Raw genomic sequence first — 22,330 nt, forward strand, 5'->3', positions numbered from 1 at the left:
GAAACAGACCCATAAATACAGAGAACAAACTGATGGTTGCCAGAGGGGAGGGAGTGGAAAGTGAGGCAAAGTGGGCAAAGGGGAGAGGGAGATACAGGCCTCCAGTTCTGGAACGAGTAAGTCACAGGAATCAAGGGCACAGCATAAGGAATGTGGTCAATGATGCTGTAATAGCGACATTAACAGAACATGGCATAACATATCAACTTGTCAAATCAGTAAGTTGTACACCTGAAACTAATGTAATGTTGCGTGTCAACTATACCCCAAAAAACTAAAAGTAAAAAAGTTTAAAAAGGAGTTATTTCCAGAAGGATCTTAGACACAGAAAAGTAGGTTGCAAGAAATAATACTGATTAAATTGGCAAATATATAAATAAGTCTAAGTAACTCTAACTGTAAAAATATATAATGTGAAAGTTTATAATCTACTCCACATCCATGGAAGAAAGAAGGGGGAATTGAGAATATCTGGTGAAATCAAAAGAAAGAAAAACAACAAAAAGATACAGAAGCAAAGAAAAAGCATAGTATTGTCAATTGAAAACAAAATATAAGGTGGTGGAAATAAACCTAATTATAAATCAGTAACACCACAAATGTAAAAACACTAACATTGCCAATGAAAAGACAGATATTCTCAAACTGGACATTTTTTTAAAAAATTAGGACACATAATACTTTTAAGAAACATATATAAGCCACCGTTATGGAGAAAGCCTGAAAATAAAAGGAAAAGGAAACATTAGGCAAACATTGACCAAAACAGAAACTCTGACAGTATTAATATTATGTAAAAATAGCTAGGACGCCAAAAGCTTTACTAGGGATAAAAAAAACCAAAAAGTCCCATTACATGATAGTAAAAGGAATAACTCACCAGGAATACGGCTCCTACACCTGAATACGTCAAACACTATCACCTCATAACATAAAGTGAAAAATTGATACATTTGAAAGGTGAAATTGGCCAAACCACAAAAGTTATGAGACTTTTTAACATACTTCTTGGTAAAACAAATACATCAAGCCAGCCAAAAATAATGAGGACAGGATGATTTGACATCACAACAGTTAGACCTAATGAACACATATACAGAACACCGTTCACAGCAATTAAAGAATACACTTTTTTTAAATTTACACATAAAACATTTATTAAAACAAAAAAATGCCTATATTCTAAACCACAATGCAAATCTCAACCACTGCTAAAGAATCAGTATCATATGGAACATAATATTGCCAACAAGCTTCTACTAGACCTAACCCTCCTGTAGACAGCAATTATAAATTTGAACAAAATATAAAAACCCAGTGACCTGAGGGCTGGAAAGTGAGCCAATGCAGGAAGACTCTGGGGTAGGGGGTGGGCAAGGCTAGGAAGAAAAGAATAGCACAGGGGGCTGAAGAATACCACATAGTCATGCCTTAAAGGGTGGCTTATAAGGGCGCCTGGGTGGCTCAGTCAGTTAAGTGTCTGACTTTGGCTCAGGTCAGGATCTCGCAGCTTGTGAGTTGGAGCCCGCGTCAGGCTCTGTGCTGACAGCTCAGAGCCTGGAGCCTGAATCAGATCTGTGTCTCCCTCTCTCTCTGCCCCTCCCCTGCTTGTACTCTGTCTCTCTCTCTCTCTCAAAAATAAATAAACGTTTAAAAAAATTTTTTTAATAAATAAATAAAGGGTGGCTTATAATCAATCCAGTAGGAGGTCTGTGGTCCTCAGGCCTGAAGACACAAAGGACAGAGTTCAGGGCAACAAAGTGACGGGAACCTAACTGGGGACATGCTAGAAAGGCATTCCCATAACTTAATTACAGTATGTTGTTATCAGGGTTTTTTTTTTAATGTTTCATTTATTCATTCATTTATTTATTTATTTTTGAGAGAGAAAGAGAGACACAGCACAAGCAGGGAAGGGGCAGAGAGAAAGGGGGAGACACAGAATCTGAAGCAGGCTCCAGGCTCCAAGCTGTCAGCACAGCACAGCGCCTGAACTCACAAACCATGAGATCATGACCTGAGCCGAAGTCTGAAGCTTAACCGACTGAGCCACCCAGGTGCCCCATATAACAGTTTTTTGGTTTTTATTTTAATGTTTATTTATTTATTTTTGAGAGAGAGAGAGAGAGAGAGAGAGAGAGAGCGAGCATGAGCAGGAGTGGGGCAGAAAGAGCAGGAGACAGAGAATCCCAAGCAGGCTCCACCCTGTCAGCACAGAGCCTGATATGGGGGTTCGAACTCACAAACCCATGAGATCATGACCGGGTCAAAATCATGAGTTGGGCACTTAACTGACTGAGCCACCCAGGCACCCCTGTTGTCATAATCATTTTATTTTATTACGGTTGCTGTTAATCCCTTTCTATGCCTAATTTATAAATTAAACTTTATCATAGGTGCATACATATAGGGAAAAAACATAGTAGGTACAGGGTTTGGTACAATCTGCGGTTTTAGGCATCCACTGGGGGTCTTGAATGTATCCCTCGGGATGGTGGTTTCTTCTGAGGAGTAAGTTAGAGGGACGATATGGGATGGGGCTGGGGAGATACTCAGTCATATCCATAAATGTTAATTTCTCTCAAAAAAGAAAAAAGTTCTGAAGCAGATAGGGCAGATCCTAACATTGGTTAAGTCTGAATACTGGGTTCATGGACTTCTGGTTTTGTGTGTGTGTGTTTTGCCTGTCATAAGTACTTCAGATCTAAAAATAATTTAAAGCCACTACATTTGTTTCCTTCTGCCCTATCTCCTCCACCAAAACATAAGCTCCCCGGAGGCAGGGACCATGCTGTGTCAGGCTTACCACAGTGTACCCAGTGTCTAGAGGGTCAACAAATACCTAATGGCTAAATAAGTGAAAAACAAGAGGAAAAATGTAAGCAGATGACCTCAAAGAGTCACTTCTGGTCTAGAAACACTGAGATTCTTTGATTTCATTGTGGATTTGTTCAAGAGGCAAGAATGACAGATTCAAGAAGAACAAGGGAAGCTTTTGGCTCTTAGCTTAGTGCCCTATAGGGTTTCTCTTTCTCTCCCACTTTATACAGAACCAAGGGCATTAAGTGGTCCCCTGACAACAAAGACTGGGGGTACAAGTAATTACAAGCACGGTGGCTGCAACAGTAGTGGAAATTTGTTAGTGGCTAAGTGACAAGTGCATTATCTCCTGTAACACTCACAAAACCACTAAGAGGTGGATGGCATCACTTAGGTGATGGGACTGAAGGTCAGAGTGGCTCAATCCTTTCTACCTTGTCTGAGGCTCTGCAGCTCCTTCAGTATTTGTTTATCAAGAAAAATACGTGAACAGATGTCCAGCCAACTATGACATCTATTCTTATAGAAAGGGTCTCTTACACAGCCTGTTTCTAATTTCTTCTAAATTTGTTTTCTACCCTCTAGGCATTTGTGAGTGTTCTCAAGAATATGCCCCCCGCCAGCGCAGCTGGAAGTCTAACATCACTCCTCATCTGCGTGTTCCCCTTCAGCAATAACCCTGAGAAGCAGACAACACTGGTATCATCATGTCAATGTTACAGAGGACAACACAGAGGTGGTTACGGACTGAATTGTGTACTAGAACCCTCAGCAACTTAGAGTACAGTGTTTGAAGAGAAGGTCTTAAAAAGGTAATTAAGTGTAGATGATGTCATCAATAGGCTCTAATCCAATATAATCAGTGCCCTTATAAGAACAGAAGATTAGGACACAGACACGCACAGAGGGAAGACCATGTCAGAACACAGGAAGAAGGTGGCCATCTACAAGCCAAGGAAAGAGGCCTCTGAAGAAACCAACTCTACGAACACCTTGACCTTGAACTTCTAGCCTCCAGAATTGTAAGGAAATAAATGCCTATTGTATAAGTCACCCAGTCTGTGGTACTTTGTTCTGGCAGCCCTAACAAATTACAACAGAGGCACAGAGTTATCAAGGGACTCTCCTGGGGTCACATCCAAGAAAGACAGAGTCAGGCTTCTAGCATGTTCTCCTTTCTTTGGAATCATAATTCTTAAACGATCAGTGTCTGCTTTTGGAGTTAATGTTTTTATATGTAAATAAACACTTAAAATATTAAGATGGAGAAACTCTAGTAGCATTTTAATTCCATTTATGTTGGGTTCTTCCAGTTAAGACGTAGAAGAACATGAAACAACAAAATACTGTATAAACTATGAAGTCATTTTTTTAAGTTTATTTATTTGCTTTGAGAAGGAGCATGAGTGGGGAGGGGCAAAGTGAGAGTGAGAGAGGGGTGGGGGTGGAATCCCAAGCAGTCTCTGCACTATCGGCACAGACACCAACGCAGGATTCAATCTCACAGTTCGCGAGATCTCACTAACCATGAGATCATGACCTGAGCTGATATCAAGAGTCAGATGCTTAAGGGACTGAGCCACCCAGGTGCCCCTCATTTTTATCCACTTGGCCAGCTGAGGTCTTGATGACATTTAGAGTAGAACCAAATTTCAGAGGGATGGGACTCTTCCTAAGTAAGTAAAGACCATTAGCCACATTTATCCCTGGACCACAGATGAGATAAGGAGCTAAGAAGCATCAGACAGAGGATCTTGCGGAAGTGTGGGGGGAAAAAAACCAGCCAAATTCTGACCAACCATGTGAGCTGAAATGACGGGTCAGACCTGGAGTAGAGGTGCCCCTAATCTACTCCACCAGATTTTTACCGATATGGTGGCCCATGAGAAGCCGGGATGAGGACAGAAAGCAGAATGATACCTCTGTGGTGATGTGGGGGCTGGGACCGAAGCTCTTTTGGTCCTGCCTCCAGACATGTGAACCAGTGACAAGCTGGAAGTAGTCCAAGTTGCAATCCGAATCAACCCACTTCATCTCCAGACTCAACAGTAGAGTTTACCTCCTGAGCCCTGGTGCCTCTCTGTCACTACAAGAGAAGCTGGCTGAGGACAGGCTGTCAGAGAGAGAAGCAACTTCTGAGGAGCCCCACCTGCGTAGCCTACCTGAGGTCCAACCTCCTGCTCTGCTCCTCAGTTCCAAGAGCCCAGGGGAGTGGTGGTGTTGGTGGTTAAGCCAGTTTGGTTTCTGTCATTTCCAACCAAATGAATCTTAATGGATGCAAAGCACAAGCCCCAACCAATTATTTATTGCAGATTATAAACACAGTTGTTATGCAAATTATGGCACAAATTAGCAATACACAATTTCTAAAGACTTGTGGCATCCTCTAAATACTCACTAAAGTTAACTTTATAATGCTATATAAATGAACCAAACAATACTACAAAATAACTGTAATGATCTTTTAAAACAGTCATAACAACTTGAACTATAAAGCAGACATCTAGAGCGCCTGGGTGGCTCAGTCGTTTAAGCAACCGACTCTTGATTTCAGATCAGGTCATGATCTCACAGTTCTAGCCCCACATCAGGCTCTGTGCTGACAGCACGGAGTCTGCTTGGAATTCTCTCTCTCTTTCTCTCTCTCTCTCCCCCCCCCCTTCCCTCCCCTGCTCTCTCTCTCTCCTCAAAATAAATAAACATTAAAAAAAAAAAAGAGATATCAATGTCTTTGCAGTACCATTGTCAGATGGCATATCTGGGTTATAAAGAGCCCACCGAAACACTGTAGGATTCCTATTCTGACAGTGCCTTGCGGCAAAGGAGTTTTAACATTCTGCCATCTACCTCAACTATCGACATGTTACATCTACCGTGATGGAGGAGAAGACAGAGATTGAAACTGTTACTAAAGTCCATGAAAATGCTAAGTGGGGAGATTCTAAACAGAATCCAATGGAGAAATTAAAATAAGCATAGAAGACAAAAAGTTTTGAAGTCGAAATTGAGACACATTTAAAAATATCCAAACTGCCAATTTAGTTGTTGGGAATAGCCCCCAAAACCTTCAAAAACTCGTGCTGTGACAAAAAAGAAAAATATGAAAGAAAAGAAAAGAAAAGAAAAGAAAAGAAAAGCCCACAGACTCCATATTTTTCATGCCAAGTTCCAACCTGGAGTGATGCTTTATGGATCAGTTTATAAGGTCCTAAAAATAAGGAGCAATAAAGGTGATAGGCTAAGACTGTCCTCTCCCTGGGAGCCCCAAAGACTGCCAGAAAGAAATGCAACCTCAGTAGTACCTACAAGAAGGCAGTGGGTCCTCCCAGGAGCCTCCACTGTGCTAGTCCATCTGTCCCTGAAGAGAACAGGGTGGCTTACCACAGTTCAACTCTCAGGTAAATTGAGTGCTTCACGGAGGAGGAAAAATTACCACGCTCCTCACCTGCAAGAGCCAGCTGGTTACTTCCAGTCTGGGTCCAAAGTTGGGGCAACACAAGATCCAAGACAAGGCACAATGCCACATCTGACAGCCATGTTCATCCCTAGAGAATATGTTCCCGTCGGAAATCTTGGATGATTAATCTGATTCATACGTCCAGGAAAACAAAAATGTTATCTTGCTGGTTTCCCAGTAAATTGATTTTCTCAATTTCTAAATTAAATTTCTGAACTCCCAGAAAGTTAATTCACACTAGATAAGGCCTAATTGACTGTTAATTAGCTAAACTTATTAGAAGGCCCACTGTCTGTCTCAATACAGCAACAAAATTTACAGCATATTTCACACAAAGCAAGAAGGACCAGAAGGGAAATACACACCTTTTTCCCGTGTCCGTGTACCTACCCAGGGCAGAGCCTGGCACGGCACAGCACACTGATTGGAGATGTGGGGGCAGGGAAGGGGAGAGGATTTTTTTAAGCAAATTCAGAAATTTCTCACAAGGCTGCTCTTAGTTTAACTTCATCTATATCACATCCTCCCCACCCTGTTTTTGTTCCTTTCCTTCATTACAGGCTAAACACTCTATCAAAAGGGTGCCTTGTAGCCAGCCTCAGAGACAAAAATGCAAACCTGAGCACAATGTATCATTTGGTCAGCAATCCTTGGTATCACGCATGCCCCTAAAGAGGATGTCAGCGGGGGGAATGGGACAAATATTCCATGAGATCAGCCACTTGAATAGAGGCAAAAGTGAGAATAAAACGTATTTGCCCTTGGACTTCACTGTGGGGCCCTGCCTGGTGGTTCTCACCTGCAAAAACCCACTTCCGATGGCCCACTGGTGCTATTACTCACTTCTAATACTCCTTAGCACAGTGATTCTCAGCACCAGCTGAACATTAGAACTGCCTGGGGAGGTTTTAAATCACCAGATGCCCAGGCTGTGCCCGAGACCAATTAAAGCAGCTCTCCGGGGGGGCAGGACCCAGGCTTGAGTGACTGTTAAAGCTCCCCAGGTGATGCCCATGGACAGCCAGTGCTGAGTCCTACTGCCTTTGCTATTCCCCCTGCCTCTAAAACAATATATTCACATTAGCAGCAGAAAGCGCACTTAGATGTGGAACGACCAACATTTACTTTGAAAGCAGATTTTTTAAAAAATGCTCCACCGAGACTGTCAAGTGGCTTAAAATAACACACCCACATCAAGCCGAAACATACAACCAACCAACTTACCCAAACCCCTGCTTCCTATTAAACAGTATTTTTTAGGGGCGCCTGGGTGGCTCAGTCAGTTAAGCATCCAACTTCGGCTGAGGTCATGATCTCACATTTGTGAGTTCGAGTCCCGCATCGGGCTCTTTGCTGACAGCTCAGAGCCTGGAGCCTGCTTCGGATTCTGTGTCTCCCTCTCCCTCTGCCCCTCCCCTGCTCACACTCTGTCTCTCTCAAAAATAAATAAATATTTCCAAGGTCATTGGAATACCAAACCAAGACACTATATTTCTTTATCCAGGTAAGTCTTTAAATGCCAAAAGCACAACTCCCAAACGTCAGCCATGGGGTCCCATGCCCTCCAAGGAGGAAATGCCACCTGTGACAAGCAGTTTATCCGTCTTCATCAGGGGACAGTCACAGGAAGACGGCCAGTGACACAGCAGGGTCAATTTCACAGTGACTGTGACATATTCTTAAACACCTGATAAGCCACAGGTGGCTCAAACAGAAGCACAGAAAGCAAGAACCCTGGGTTCTCATCCCCAAGCTACTTATTAGAATCATGCATGAAATGCTAACACCAATCCACATAAAGAGGAAAAGGAAGTGGCCTTAGGGGCAACAAACAAAACAGCTTCAAAGTACCGGGAAAGGTGAGTTCTTGCTCACATGACTTCAGTGCATTTGGGGACATGCAACGGTGCCGAATGGTGTGTGCTGTCAGTCGTGAGGTTTCCCAGACTCACCTGTTAGAACCTTGCAGAGCTGCCCAGGTATCGGGGCCTCGGTGGAGGGGCTGGGTGTCAAGGACCATTTGCGCCTGACCAGGTGCTCTCGTCCGCTGAGTGGGCCCCGAGAGCTGTTGAGTGGCTGGATTAGCACCTGCTCCTGCCCAAGCTGGATGAGGCCAACCTGCCCAGAAAGAGGGAAACGGGACATGAGTCAGCCTCGTTCACACACACCCACGACGCCAACAACCCGAGGGCAGCAAAGCCACCTGGCTATGGCCTGGTCCCCACGTCTGGGCTTTGGCTCTACAGGTTGCTCCAATTTGCCGAGCCCAAGAACGAGCTTTTGTGTGACTTGAAACATCCCACCCAGTGGCTGTGTTTGGGGAGGGGCGGTGCAGGGGTGCAGAGATATATACCACAGCACCCACTTTACAGGTTCACTTTCAAAAGAAATGTATTACTTTATTATTAATAAAAAGAAACTTCCTTTTAAAAATTATTCCTTAAATCATCCTCCAAAAGCCCACTTGAGGAAGCAATACCAAAACTGTCGGGAATGAATGATGGTTACATCCTTAATGGGAAAAACTGCAGCTTATTCCCGGGGATATTTAGAATTAAAGAGGATGGCTGGGGTGCCTGGGTGGCTCAGTTGGTGAAGCATCTGACTCTCGATTTCAGCTCAAGGCATGATCTCCCGGTTCGTGAGTTCGAGCCCCACATCGGGCTCTGCACTGACAGTGCTGAGTCTGCTTGGGATTCTCTCTGTCCCTCTCTCTGCCCCTTACTCCACTTGCGTGCTCCCTCAAATAAACAAGGAAAGAAAGAAAGAAAGAAAGAAAGAAAGAAAGAAAGAAAGAAAGGAAGGAAGGAAGGAAGGAAGGAAGGAAGGAAGGAAGGAAGGAAGGAAGGAAGGAAGGAAGGAAGGAAGGAAGGAAGGAAGGAAGGAAAGAAAGGAGTCAGTCCTGTGGTAGGAATAGCTTTGTGATAGGGGTTTCGTACATTTTGTTCAGAACTTGCAGTGTTTGGGACACCTGGGTGGCTCAGCTGGTTAAGCATCTGACTTTGGCTCAGGTCATGATCTTGAGGTTTGTGACTTTGAGCCCTGCATCAGGCTCTGTGCTGACAGCTCAGAGCCTGGAGCCTGCTTCAAATTCTGTGTCTCCTTTTCTCTTTGCCCCTTCCCTGCTTGGGCTCTGTCTCTCTCACTCTCAAAACTAACTAACTAACTAACTAACTAACTAACTAAATAAATAAATAAATAAATAATGAACTTGCAGTGCTTAAGAGAACTTGACAGTGTCCAATGAATTAGATTTGTGATTCTAGTTTAAAGTCGAGTTAGATTTGATTTTAAAGTCTTATTAGGTTTATAAGCAGTATTAGAATGTGTAAGACAACTTGAGACTTCCCATGTTTATAGGACTAGCTTATTAGGTTTGGATACTTGAGTATTTACAAAGGGCTCCTCAGCCAACAAAAAAACTTGACAAGGAAACTGAATATGTTAAATTTCTCAATGCAGGTTTAAAAGTTGTTAATTGCCAAATTTACAAGGGGGGGGCAAATCTTATCTAAATCCTCCTTGAAAAGGATTGCAAAAACTGTCCTAGATAAAAGGGGTTAAGAGTACACTTATGTAGATGAGCACAGAGAAATGTACATAATTATTGAATCATATTGTACACCTGAAACTAATAACTGTATCTTAATTATACTTCAACAAAAATCATTGGAAATCTTGCTAGATTATAAATAGGATGTGATTTGTTTTTGTTTTTTTTAACGTTTATTTTGAGAGAGAGAGAGAGAGAGAGAGAGAAAGAGAGAGAGAGAGAAAGAGAGAGAGAGAAAGAGAGAGAACATGGGCTCCAGGGGAGGGGCGGGGGAGAGAAAGAAAGATGGGGGAAGAGGGGGGAAGAGGGGGGAAGAGGGGGGAAGAGGGGGGAAGAGGGGGGGAGAGGGGGGAGAGGGGGGGAGGGGGGAGAGGGGGAGAGTGGGAGAGAGAGAATCCCACGCAGGCTCCACGCTGTCAGTGCAGAGCCGAACGCTGGGCTCAATCTCCCCAACCATGAGATCACAATCTGACCCGAAATCAGGAGTTGGACATTTAACCAACTGAGCCACCTAGGCGCCCCTAAACAGGACGTGATTTGTAAACTGAAAGGAAAATTTAAGACCTAGGATTTTTAGTTTGCTGCTTTAACAGAGTGAATACTAATTCTAAAATAAATATATATAGTACAGAGAACTTTCCTATCCCTTGGAACCAACGCTGATGGCACGAAACCAGTTTGTGCTCCTTCCCTGGGATACCAGCTGCTATCTTCCCTTCTGAGGTGTCAATAAAGCAAGGTAAACCCCCCACAAGGAACCCGACTGGGTCAGGGCTGGAGAAGGACCCATGTTTGCACACTGGTCTGTACAGTGCCCGGTGCCTCCTCTGAGTGGATGCCCAAGACCATCTTGGCTAACCAGATTCAGTAGATCAAGCAGATCAGTCTTAGGCTGAAATGAGCATCATCTCTTCTCTCTCTTCTACGCTATTCTCCAAAGGCCAAGTCATACTGAACCAGGGGCTCTCAAACTCCAGCTGCACATGAAAATCACCTGGACGCCTTGGTAGGCCCTGAGAATGTGCATTTCTAAGTAGTCCCCACGTGATACTCACCCCACCAGGCCAGGGACCAGGCTTTGAGAAGCATTGCTCTCCCTCCCAGCCAGTCCTCTGGTCTCAAGGACAGAGCTCCCTCAAGCCAAATGGTGGAACTCCTTTACGTTCTGAAAGGATGCCCAGATACCAAGCCTCTCTGCAAGTACATCAGATCAGCGAGTAAGATCGCCTACAACTTTGAGCCCCCAAAACACAGGGGGAGACTGTACTTACAGCTCTACACAGATCTCAAGGTTTCCATTTCATTAGAACTTCTGCCAAGAACAACTCCGAGATTTTACTGCCCAAATAAAACTGTCTTAAAGTGGCACTGTGTGACCTGCAGGGAAGCACGGCCTTCTTCCCTCTCCTTTGAAGTTAAAACTTGAATTTGTTCACGAAGATACTTCGGGGAGACTGAAGCGGATGCAGAAGGTGGCTGTGGGGGTATCCAGGGCTCCACTGCAGCTACAACTAAAGAAAGCCTCAACGCAGAACACAAACCTCCGTGACCGTGGCAAACACTTCCATGTGTCGAAATAAAGTTGGCAGGGATGGCCCAGCACGTGGGATGAGCCCCACGTGGAAGGAACCCTGTGCTCTCTGGAGGATGTGCTCAACCTGGACTCTTCCTGAAATGCTCTGGCTTTGGGAGGCCACAGGCCCCCTTGAGACTAGCACTTTCAGGGCCAGTTTCCAGACCAGTCTAGTGTTTGCACTCACAAGCTAGTGTAAAAGGCCAGTTAGCAGGGGCGTCCGGGTGGTTCAGTCAGTTAAGCGGACTTGATTTCAGCTCAGGTCATGATCTCACAGTCCGTGAGTTTGAGGCCCACAATGGGCTCTGCACTGACAGCACGGAGCCTGCTTAGGATTCTCTTTCTCTCTCTCTCTCTCTCTCTCAAAATAAATTAAAAAAAAAAAGGCAGCTAGCAGGTAGTTCTAATGCAATACAAGAATACAGCATGGCCCATTGGTGAGGAAGCCTGCAGGTACATACACACAAGCATAATCTAGCCCTTTGCAGCTCTGCCTCAGCAGGTCTTGTTTGGAGGGGCCCACATGCTGGTTCCTACCCCTTCAAGGGAGGAAATGGGAACACTGGTAAGATGATTATGTGGCCTGATGGACTGCATCCTCCCTGGCGGCTACTTACCCGCCTGGGACCTGACTTGCAAGCAGAGATGTGGCCTGGACCAGCACCCAGGAGGGAAGGAGCCGGGCACAAGGAAGGACATTGCCCTGCCCCTCTCCCAGTCTCACAGTCTGTCATGAGGCTCCTTGAAATGTCTCTTAATGCTCATCCTGCCATCACATTACCAATGATAAAACGTTCTGCTGAAAAGTGCCGCTTATGCCCCTACTCACACGCAATCTAGGCCCAGGGCAAATACTGGTCAGCCCTCTTTATCTTCTCCTGACCTTCCCACTTCCTCCTTTCTTCCCCCCAGAGCCCTCCCTCCTCCCTGGCACTCTGTGTTGCAGCCCACTGCCCACTGTGTTATGGGGCATTTGTCACAACCTAATCGTTTGTTCCTCTGAGACAGGATCACAGTTATTCCTCCTTTATTTTTCCAGTGTCTGCCACCTAACAGTTCCTCAAGAAAATGTGAGTGGAGTGGAACAGAATCAAATGGGCTGGACCGGCATGAACTTTCTGTAGTCTCCTTAACTCAGTGATTCTCATCCCCGGCTACACACTGGAGTTGTTTGGCAAACTTTGGAAACTCCTGATGCCCAGCACCCACTCCAGGCCAACTGAATCCGAATCCCCGGGGGGTGGAGTTCTACCACTGGTATTCAGAGCTCGCCAGGAGATTTCAAAGTATAGCCAGGGCTGAAAACCATTGGGCTAGCTTTTTTTTTGTTTTTATTTTATTTTTGAGAGAGAGACAGAATGTGAGCAGGGGGAGGGGCAGAGAGAGGGAGACCCAGAATCTGAGCTGTCAGCACAGAGCCCGACACAGGGCTCGAACCCACAAACCGTGAGATCATAACCTGAGTTGAAGTCAGATGCCTAACCTACTGAGCCACCCAGGTGCCCCTCCCCCACCCCACATTGTGCTAGCTTTTAAATGGGTGCCTGTGGTGCACTTGATTTAGTTGTCTGGAGGCAGCCCGGATTTAAACTGCCTGCATGAACTTGGACCTTCCTCTGACCATGGGGCTCTGCCCCCTGGCTTCTAGCCCACTGCTGCCCTGTGGCCCCAGAAACAGGGCAGAGCTGCTTAGATTTGCATTAACCCTCTGGTCGCCAGCTGTGCTGAGAGGTGAGACACAGGGCTATTCCTCCAAGGCCAAGGAAACAGCAGTTATGAGCTTGATGAAAGAGGCCTGCGGACTTCATCTGAAGAGGCAACACAGTAAAGGAATGCCTGTAGCAGATAGGACTGGAAGCCCTGAGGCTGCCTGGTTTTAAAGGATACAATGACCCTCCATGAAACGGTGTTCTTAAAAGAGAAATCTAAAGTTTTCTAAGATGTGGTATCCCACCAAAGAAATGTGTGTCAAATAAAATGCCATCAGGTATAACCTGATATTATAACAGTTCAGAGTGGCTCCTTCTCAATTCTCTTTGTTCTGGTGCTTTCTTTGAAGGGTTTCTGCACTGTGTTAGGAAAGCGTTATAAATCAGGTGTCATGAACTCCACCCCACCCTCCGAAGCAGAACTGCCTCTCCTTACAGCGTGGAAAATGCACGAAGGACACACGGGTTTTCATCATCTGCTAACATCAGCACAACTTCTCAGCATCACGTGGAAAATTAAGATCATGCAAAAAAAAAAAAAAAAACCAAAAAAACCAAAAAGTGTGCCCTATGGATGCTCTAGAACCAAAGCACACACCTGTCTGAGGGGAGGACGCCACGTGACTGCAGACCTTGCTGTCCCATAAAGACCCCACTGGAACTTTGGTACCTGGGGAGCCCCCTCCGAGCTCTTTCGTCAGGAGGCTGTGGCTCCTTGGTTAGCTAGTGTGGGTCTTAGGTCGCTGCCTCCCCATCGATGGGCTAGCGTGGGTGGTTTGAGAGTATGAAGCAAATGGGGTTGTTAGTTTGCCTCTTGCGTGAGCAAGTCTGCTTCCGAGAAGGAAAAAGAATCCTGTGACCTCAGGGCTGCCTGTACCTGCCTCCAACTTTCTGGTGGGGGGGGGCTCAGAGGAGCTCCTGTGGAAGAGGGGCTCCCCAACTGCCCCCCCCATCGAGTCCCACTGCCTCTCTCCTGGAGTGCCAACCAGAGCCCCCTTTCAAAGTCCAGCCACTGCCTCTGCAAACGCCAGGTGCCTAAACTGATTCTTGGTCTTCCTTCTGAAGCCAGCTTCCCCCGCCTTAACATGGGCCAGTCACTGCCAGGCTCTCCCTCTTTCTGATCCCTAGAGTCGGTCACAAAGATTCAGCTCTTCTTCAGAATCTCTCCTGCATAATCTTCCTTCCCATCTCCACCACTCAAGGCTTAAGCTTGTCTCCTCAGGCCTCTGAATGCTCTCCAACTATCCACGCTATCACCAGGGACCCCAGTCAATAGCCAGAAATGCTCCCCATTGCTTCTAGGCCGGTGATCCTCAAAATGTGGTCCCAAACCAACAACGGCACTTGGGAATATGTTAGAAATTCAAGCTCTCGGGCCCACCCAGACAGGCTGGATCAGGAGTGCTGGCGGTGGGGCCCAGCCACCAGGGTAACAAATCCTCCAGGGAAGGTGGATTCCAGCTCAAAGCTGAGAACCACTGCTCTAGGATAAATTCCAAATGCCTTAGGTTGGTACCCAGGGCCCCCGCCTGGTCTAAGCCACACACCTGTCTGTTCAGCTCATCTCTTACCATCGCCTTAAATTACCACTCCCACCCCCATTCCGCAGCTGCCTCATGGGCCCCTGATCTGGCGAAGAACCTGGCTTTGGGGTCTCTCCACCCTCTTAGAACCTGAGCCCACCCCCTTTGCTCCAATCCCGCTTCTCCCTGAAGACCCCACCCCACCCTTCTGCCACCATGCAGGCTCCAGTACACCTTCCTTCCTGGGTGTACCTGGACTGCCTTCTGAGACAGGGCCCACCTTGTATTCCTCTCTGAGCCCCCACAAAGTGTCCTACACAAGGCAGGTGTGTGATAATGATCTGTTCATTTAGGCAACAGTGTTGACTGACTGGTTGATTTATAACTGGAAAAGTCTGGGCCCCGTAGGGCAACAGAAGAAACCTGTTTTTAATGCCTTAATGTGCCAGGCCCTCTCCCTAAATGATTTCACAGACTCGATCTTACTTCATTCTATCAACAGCCACACAAGGCTGATGTTATTTACCCGTCATCTTGGCTGCAGACGGGAACGTTCAGAGGAGGTGGCTCACTTAGGATCACAGCCCCAAACGGCCGTGCAGCCTCATTTCCTAAAGAACAAGAACGTGACCGTGCATCTGTGTGCAGAGGCGTGCCGGGGGAAAGGATAGCCAGTGACTCTGCATGGTTCCCTCCGACGTACTGACTGCAAAAACATCCCCCGCTGCACACGTCCCAAACCAGGCAGCTGTAGCATTTCAAAGCTCAGGAAATAAGCCCCAAGAATGCAATCAGTCTAGGACCTCTTTGGTTTATCATCTCATCTTGCACTTCTTTCTCTTAAGATGTTGCCAACTAAACAAAAGTTCAGATGGGGAAATCTAGTTACGTGCCGTCAGTAGGACACTGGGGAGGGTTACACGGCCTAGGTGATCCCCATGAGCAGTGAGCGTAGAAAGTCACCATGAGGTCACATGACCATTCTTCAGAGGAAGAGGTGGAATGCCCCAGAATCCTCTGATTCAACGTCTTCCCTTCAAATCCTTCATGCCTCCCAAATTTCGCACGATCTTTTCCCTTATTTTCCTTACCTTCCCTACCAGCCACTCAACTGTTGTCTTTTTACAACACTTTAAAAATGTGTATGCATTTTCCAGATACATTTATGCTGTATGTGATAAGTTCTTCAGTAATCTTAGCTGATGAATCACTTAGGATGCTGTGCTCTCCCCACACCTGTACCAATAGGATGATGTCGGACACTGTATTCTGTGCTATTTGCTCCCTTCCGGATGGTCTCCATACAACTTTTGCCACGGCGGATTCCCATTCGGCTGTATGCAATCAAGTGGTGCTGTATCAAAAAGCTGGGCAATTTTATAATCAATCAAAATAGAGTCTGAGAACTCTAAAGGGAGAGGCAGCCACCTCCCACACCTGCCCCTTCATCAGAGGAGTCACGCAAACGCAGGCTGCTTTCTTGAGAATGGAGTCCCCAACTCTTCCGAGCCACCTGCTCACTGACTAGCTGACCACAGCCCCACTCTGTTCTTATCTGTCTAGCTCATGGAACAGAGAAGAACATTCTTGCAATGCTCTCACGGAGATCATAAATGATGTGCTACCAAAACAGCTCCCTGCGCTGCGATCAAGCGGACCAGCCAGAGACAGGTTGAACTGGGCCATCAGGTCAACCCCAGTGACCAACCGGGATGAAAGAGACTCCAAGCAAGGGTTCTGTGGAGTATGGCTGTGACTCCAGAGAAAGCAGGAACATCCCTGACCTCTCTGTCCCTCTGGGGTGGCCTGGAAAATGGGCATGGCTTCTTAAAGTCCCATAGCCCAGAGCTCCTGGATGTCCTGTCTGATCTCAATATTTCTCTCACAGCATGGCACAGGCAGGTCACGGCCTCAGCCTAGAAGCGATGGACAGATTCAGGTGGCTGGACTCCCCTGAGCTTACATCCATTAAGGAAGAAAGGCCACCACTCAGCAGCCCAAACCCGCTGGCAGGCTCCTCCCCTGCTCTCTGTCCTCATGTGTCCTCCCCTTCATTCACTCATTTCAGACAAGGAACACAGCCTTTCCAAAGACTGACACTCATTCTATCCCTTAAAGTTCCATCTCGGCGGCCTGCTCGGGTGAAGTTTAACCTGATTCCAATTCTGCTGGCCTTCTATGAGCTGGTCTGATTCCCAGGAGGCAGCTGATCCAAACTTACATAAACTCTCTGGGGGTGGAAATACCTTCCTCACATGCCCAAAGTTCACTGCTTTGAAATCATACGGCTACAGAAACCCTTCCAAAAACTTACGTGATGTCTAAGGACTCCCTGAAATGTAAATAAAATGAAGAAGCATAAACAAAAAACAATTAATACTTGTACCTATGGTCTTTGAAGAGCCAAGAAGCACAGCCTGCATGGCTTCTCAAGATAAGACAGAGACAGGGAGAACATCACAGGGCCCATGCCTCTGCCCACAGTCCAAAGAAGGAGGGGCAAAATGGAGCACGAGCTTTGCGCTTCATGCCCCATAAACAAGCAATTATCTATTCTAATCATGCATCTCCTTCCCTTAAACCGATAACAAACATCTCGGAAGACAGCACAGATGCCACGCAGAGGGGAACAGAACATTCCCCCGCCTGTGCACCAAACACTCCACACTAAGCCATTTGGGAGATGTTTAATGCGTCAGGACTTAATTACTACTCAACGTCGGAATAAAGTTTTATTGAATACAGCCACGTCCATCTGTTTATTTACCGTCTATGGCTGCGTTTGCGCTAAAAGGACACTGTGGACTTAACCGTGACAGAGACCATATGGCCCACAAGGCCTAAAATATTGACGATTTGGTCTGTTACAGAAAACGTTTGCCAGCCCTGGGGCTCTACATGATCTTTAGATACAAAGAAGCTATGGAATGTTCCCATCTGTGGACATTAAAAATCTCCTACTTGAGGGGTGCCTGGGTGGCTGAGTTGGTTATCTCGTGGTTTGTGAGTTCGAGCCCCGTGTGAGTCTCTGTGCTGACAGCTCAGAGCCTGGAGCCTGCTTCGGATTCTCTGTCCCCGTCTCTCTCTGCTCCTCCCTTGCTCGAGCTCTCTCTCTCTCAAAATAATAAACATTAAAAAAAAAATTTTTTTTAATCTCCTACTTGCAATAGCTCCTCTCCCACACCTTGTTGCATCCTGTCCTGACGAGCACACCACACACACCACAATCCCCACTTCTCAGTGCTTCCACCAGGCTCGACAGTGACTAACACAACATTGCCACCCACCTGAACTGCCTCAAGTGCACGTGAGCACCAAAATCAAAGCAAGCTAGAGTGCGATGCAAACGTGGTTAGCCTGAGATCCTGCTGCTCTCTTTTCCCAACATGTCTCCAGGGCTACCCCGCAACCAAGGGGCCCGCTCCAAGTCACCACGCTGCCGTCTCTTCCTTCCTGCCTCCAGCCTTCCTCCGTAGAGTGTACTTGGGAAGAAGTGTCCCACATCCAGCTCATACGAACAGGATGAACACAGCAGACTAAACAACAGAGGCGTCTGCTCACGCAGGAATTTTAGAATCTCAAGTCTTAGAGGTGCACCGGCGGCTGGCATACGCTGAACTCAGCCTCTTGGCGGGGTTCCTTTATCTAAAGCACAGCGCCCTCACATGGTGCTGGAGGGAAGGACAGCCTTCCCGAACACCGGAGGACTGAAGTGAACCCTCTCTGGCAGCTCAGATGCCACCTGTGAGAGGGCCCAGCTTTCAACTCTGTGAGGATTTGGAATCCACGGTATCCAGATTTCCACCCTCAGCCCCTTCACAGATAGCTCCTCGCTGGAAACTTTACACCAAGAAGTATAAACTCTGACCTCTAGAGAAACTCACTAAACCACAGCAAATGGGATTCAGATGTTTCCATGTACAGTACAGTGATGTGACCTAGACTTTAAACACTTTGGCAAAAACAGGAAAAATGATGTGGGCCTTCCAGTCCCTCCCAGAACATGATACAGCCTTGACCCGAGTCCTACGGTGATCTGAGACTTTCTCACTCCTACTTAAGACTCCTCACCCACAGCCCACATTCTCTGCCCCCTGTTCCACATTAGCTCCTAACAGGCTCCCTCCACGGTCCGTTTTCCTTGTTTAACCAAAGACGCCAATTTCTCCCAGGCCAGCAAAAAGCAGATCATGCTGATCAGGACTCAGAAAAGTCTTTCAAGGAGAATCAGTGAAAGCCAATCCTAGGAAATTACCCCCTGAGTTCCTCTACAGGGCTGGGAAGAAAGCAGAAGTCTTACATAAAGACTTGGACCCCCAGGCTCTCTGGCTCTGCTGCAGATTCTGGAGGACTTGTTGCATACTGTGTGGGGGAAGGGCTAGAGAATTCTAGACGGTGGAGCAAGATAAGGCAAAGGTGGGGGAGCCGTCTCTTCTGCCAAGGAAGAACAGACACAAAAGAATAGCAGGCGCTGCATCCCCAGAGGCCAATCACGACAGGAGATAGAGAAACAACTTGTGCATTTCATGCTCTGAGCCGATACCAAGCTTTGTGGTGGGGCAGCCCATCTGCCAGCCATGTGCACTCCTAGGGGGCACAATGGAGGAGCTGAGAAGCATTTGGCTGGGCAGCAGCATGCAGTGAGCAAGCGGGAGCACAAGCGGGGCAGAGGTGCACAAGAACGTCCCCGGCCCCTCCGAGCACTATCACAGTGCCTCAAATGTAGCAGAGCACGGTCCCCAGGATGGGGTAGCTACTGCCACAGCAAGGGCGCTTCTGGGGACTGGAAGGGGGTCTTATCACCAATGGTAAGCACCCCTCAGGCCTGGCTGAGGGTGGCTGCTTGTGGTATAAGGGAACAAGGGTATGAACACTCCCTCTCTTGGTTCTCACGTTTCAGCTAAGAAGAGAAGTGTAGTGACCTGGCAGGGGACCCCTCCAAACTTTCCTTCTCTGGGTAAACACTCAAAAGGACAGAAGGAAGGTGAATGAGTGCTCACTACCCTACCCCCACATCCAAGAATAGATGCGATATACACCTAAAGTGTTCCCCAGGAGGCGCACACATACACACCTGTGCAGATGGACATCAATAGTGTTCTCTCTACACCTGGGTGAAGTGGGCCCCTCAGTCCAGAGGCCTGACAGGTTTCTTCTCCACCACACCGGTGCTCCCCTGGGCGGACTGCTGCATACCCTCTTATGCAACCCCCGAACAGCGCAGTCCCTGTGCACTTCAGAGGTTCACTACCTGGCTACTGGATCAATACTGGATCTAATTATCCAGAAGAAGGCACTGGATAATTAGACGCTTCCCTTCTCAACCCCTTTGCTCAGACACCCTCCGAAAGGTCAGGGCGGGAAGAGGCGAGGTTCCCTTCGGACGGCAGGAGAGCACCCCTGGAGGCTGAACTTCCCGCCGAGGCACCCCCACCTCATCCCAACCTCCCCCAGGGACCACCCCTGGCTCCATGACAGAAAGACGCGCAGACCCGCAGGGGGCGCGGTCAGTACCAGGCCGCCGCCGGCGCCGCAGGCGCTGAGCGAGACGAGGGAACCGGGGTGGCCGAGCACGCGGCCCGAGTAGAAGCACAGCTCGGCGGGGCGTCCGCGGCGCCCCGCCGCGCCGGCCTCCTCCACCTCGAAGCCCCGGGACAGGAAACGCAGGTCGTGGCGAAGCTGCAGGTACAGGTCGCGCCCGAAGGCCGGCAGGTGCAGCAGCAGGGCGCGCTCGCCGGGCCGGACTCTCAGGGCGGCTGGGGGCGCGCGGGGGCGCCGGCGCTTTCGAGGCCCGGGGGCCCCGGGCAGCGGCGGCAGGTGCACGTCGTCGGGGCGCACCCGCCGCGGCAGTACCACCTCCACGTCGGCCGCCGCGTCGCCGACAGCTGCGGGGAGAGAGGAGACGCGTCAGCGCGGCGGGGCCCGCCCGCCCGGCCGCCCGCCCTCCCTCCGGCCGGCCGCCGCGCACGGGGTCCAGCGCTGGGCACTTGAGCCAGCGCGGGGACAACGCGGCCCCGGGCGGGCGCTCCCCTCCCTTCCCTCACCCCGGCACCTCCGTGCCGGCCGGCGCCTCCGCCCGGGCCCCGCGCCACCCGGGGAAGGTCTCCAGCCCGGCCGCCCGGAGCACCTCCGGGGCCAGCGGCGCGGCACAGGCATCCGGAGACCCGGCGGCTGCGCTGCCGCCCGGGAGCCGCCTGGAGCCCTATCCTCCGCCGCGGCCCGCACCCCCTCGGCCCCGATCGCTGTCAGCGGTCCACCGCCGGACCCCGACCGCGCAGGCAGGCGGGGGCCGCCAGGATGCCTCGGGAGGGTAGATGGAAGGTGGCCGCGAGAGGCACGAGCAAGGAAGGGGCGGTGGGCGAGGGAGCGCTACCTGTGCCCGGGTCCAGTCCCCAAAAAAGCAGCAGCAGCAAGGGCAGGACGAGAGGAGGCAGCAGGGCGCCGTCACACATGGTATTCGGGAGGAGCAGCCCCCCAGAAGGTCGAGGCGGAGCAGGAGCTCGCGAGGCGGCGGCGCCAGCCGGAGTGAAGCCCTCCAGCCTTTGGAAAAAGTAATTAGCGCTGCGGACAAACCCAACGTGGTAAATCCCAAGCCCCGCCTTCCCCTCGGAAGACAGGGGGCGATTGGACTCTCGCTTTCCCCTGCCCCGCCTCCCGCTTCCCCATTGGCTAGGACAAGTCTAAACCAGGGTGCGTAGTTAGGTTGTAAGCACTTTCTTACACGTGGTTTCTGGGCAGTGGCGGGGACGGGACACCAGGTGGCGCGAGGGAGCCTCCTGGAGCTGCGCTAGCCCGGAGGACTTGGGAGGACACCTGACTGGGTCTTCAGAGTTTGTTCTCCTTGTCAAAATGCTCTCTGACCCTGCTGACCCGCGTGCCAAGAAGACAGGCCGGTTTCAACCATAAAACCATATTCTCTCCGCATCTAGAGTAAAACTAGTTTGGGTTGTCTGCCTCTGTATACTTCTTGCACACCTGATGGTTACATACAACACGGCGGTGTTTATCCAAACCCCTCACACCTCCTGTCCTCTTCATCCTCACAGAAGCCAGTAGTCCAGGCATGATCACACCCTCTTACAGATTGAGAAACTGAGGGAGAGAGACCTTAAGGAGCTTGCTAAGTTACCCGGTGAGTTTCTGTCAGAACAGGAGCTAGAGCGTAGTCCTGACTTCCAGCCCGGTGCTGCTTACAATGAACAGCAAGGGGCTTCAAAGGCAGGCAGGAGGCCATATTAGCCCGATTTTATGGGTTAGGAAACTCGCACAAAGTGGCAAAGCCTGGACTTGAATCTTCCGGCAACAAAATGAGTTCATTCTGTTCCCACCAGAGTATAACTGCGGTTTGCAAGAAAGATGATTCCTTTAGCTTCCCAAGGAGCATCTTGTAGAAAACAAAGCAAAATAGAACTGAAACACTCCCCGTTCTCGGGTCTCCCCCCTCCACTCCGTGTCCTGCCTGTTACTGTTTTCTCAAAGCAGAGAGATTACAGCACTCTTAGTGGATTCTGCTTGGGGCCTTTCAAAATCTAAAATTTATCGGAAGGAATCCAGAGGTGGGGCGCCTGGGTGGCTCAGTCTGTCAAGCGTCTGATTGGTGATTTTGGCTCAGGTCATGATCTCATGGTTTGTGAGTTTGAGCCCCATATCAGGCTCTGTGCACTGATGGTGGAGCCTGCTTGGGATTCTGTCTCT

General features: G+C 48.7%; 1 protein-coding gene across 6 annotated transcripts in view; it reads right to left on the bottom strand.

Moving 5' to 3' along the window:
- ADAMTS17 (ADAM metallopeptidase with thrombospondin type 1 motif 17) overlaps positions 1–21,186 on the bottom strand; it is a 346,632-nt gene extending 325,446 nt beyond the window's left edge. For 5 of the 6 annotated variants that reach the window (XM_023254981.2, XM_023254979.2, XM_023254980.2 and 2 more), the window contains exons 1-3: positions 21,009–21,185; positions 20,150–20,520; positions 8,230–8,395 (exon numbers count right to left, since the gene is read on the bottom strand). In XM_023254981.2, the coding sequence (XP_023110749.1) occupies positions 8,230–8,395; positions 20,150–20,520; positions 21,009–21,087 (616 nt within the window). In that variant the 5' untranslated portion in view covers positions 21,088–21,185. Of the gene's footprint in view, positions 1–8,229; positions 8,396–20,149; positions 20,521–21,008 lie in introns of all 6 variants that reach the window. The other variant, XM_045058883.1, reaches the window with a different exon arrangement.
- Positions 21,187–22,330: the final 1,144 nt, after the last annotated feature.

The sequence above is a fragment of the Felis catus genome, chromosome B3, assembly GCF_018350175.1.
Source record: "Felis catus isolate Fca126 chromosome B3, F.catus_Fca126_mat1.0, whole genome shotgun sequence".
NCBI lineage: Eukaryota > Metazoa > Chordata > Mammalia > Carnivora > Felidae > Felis > Felis catus.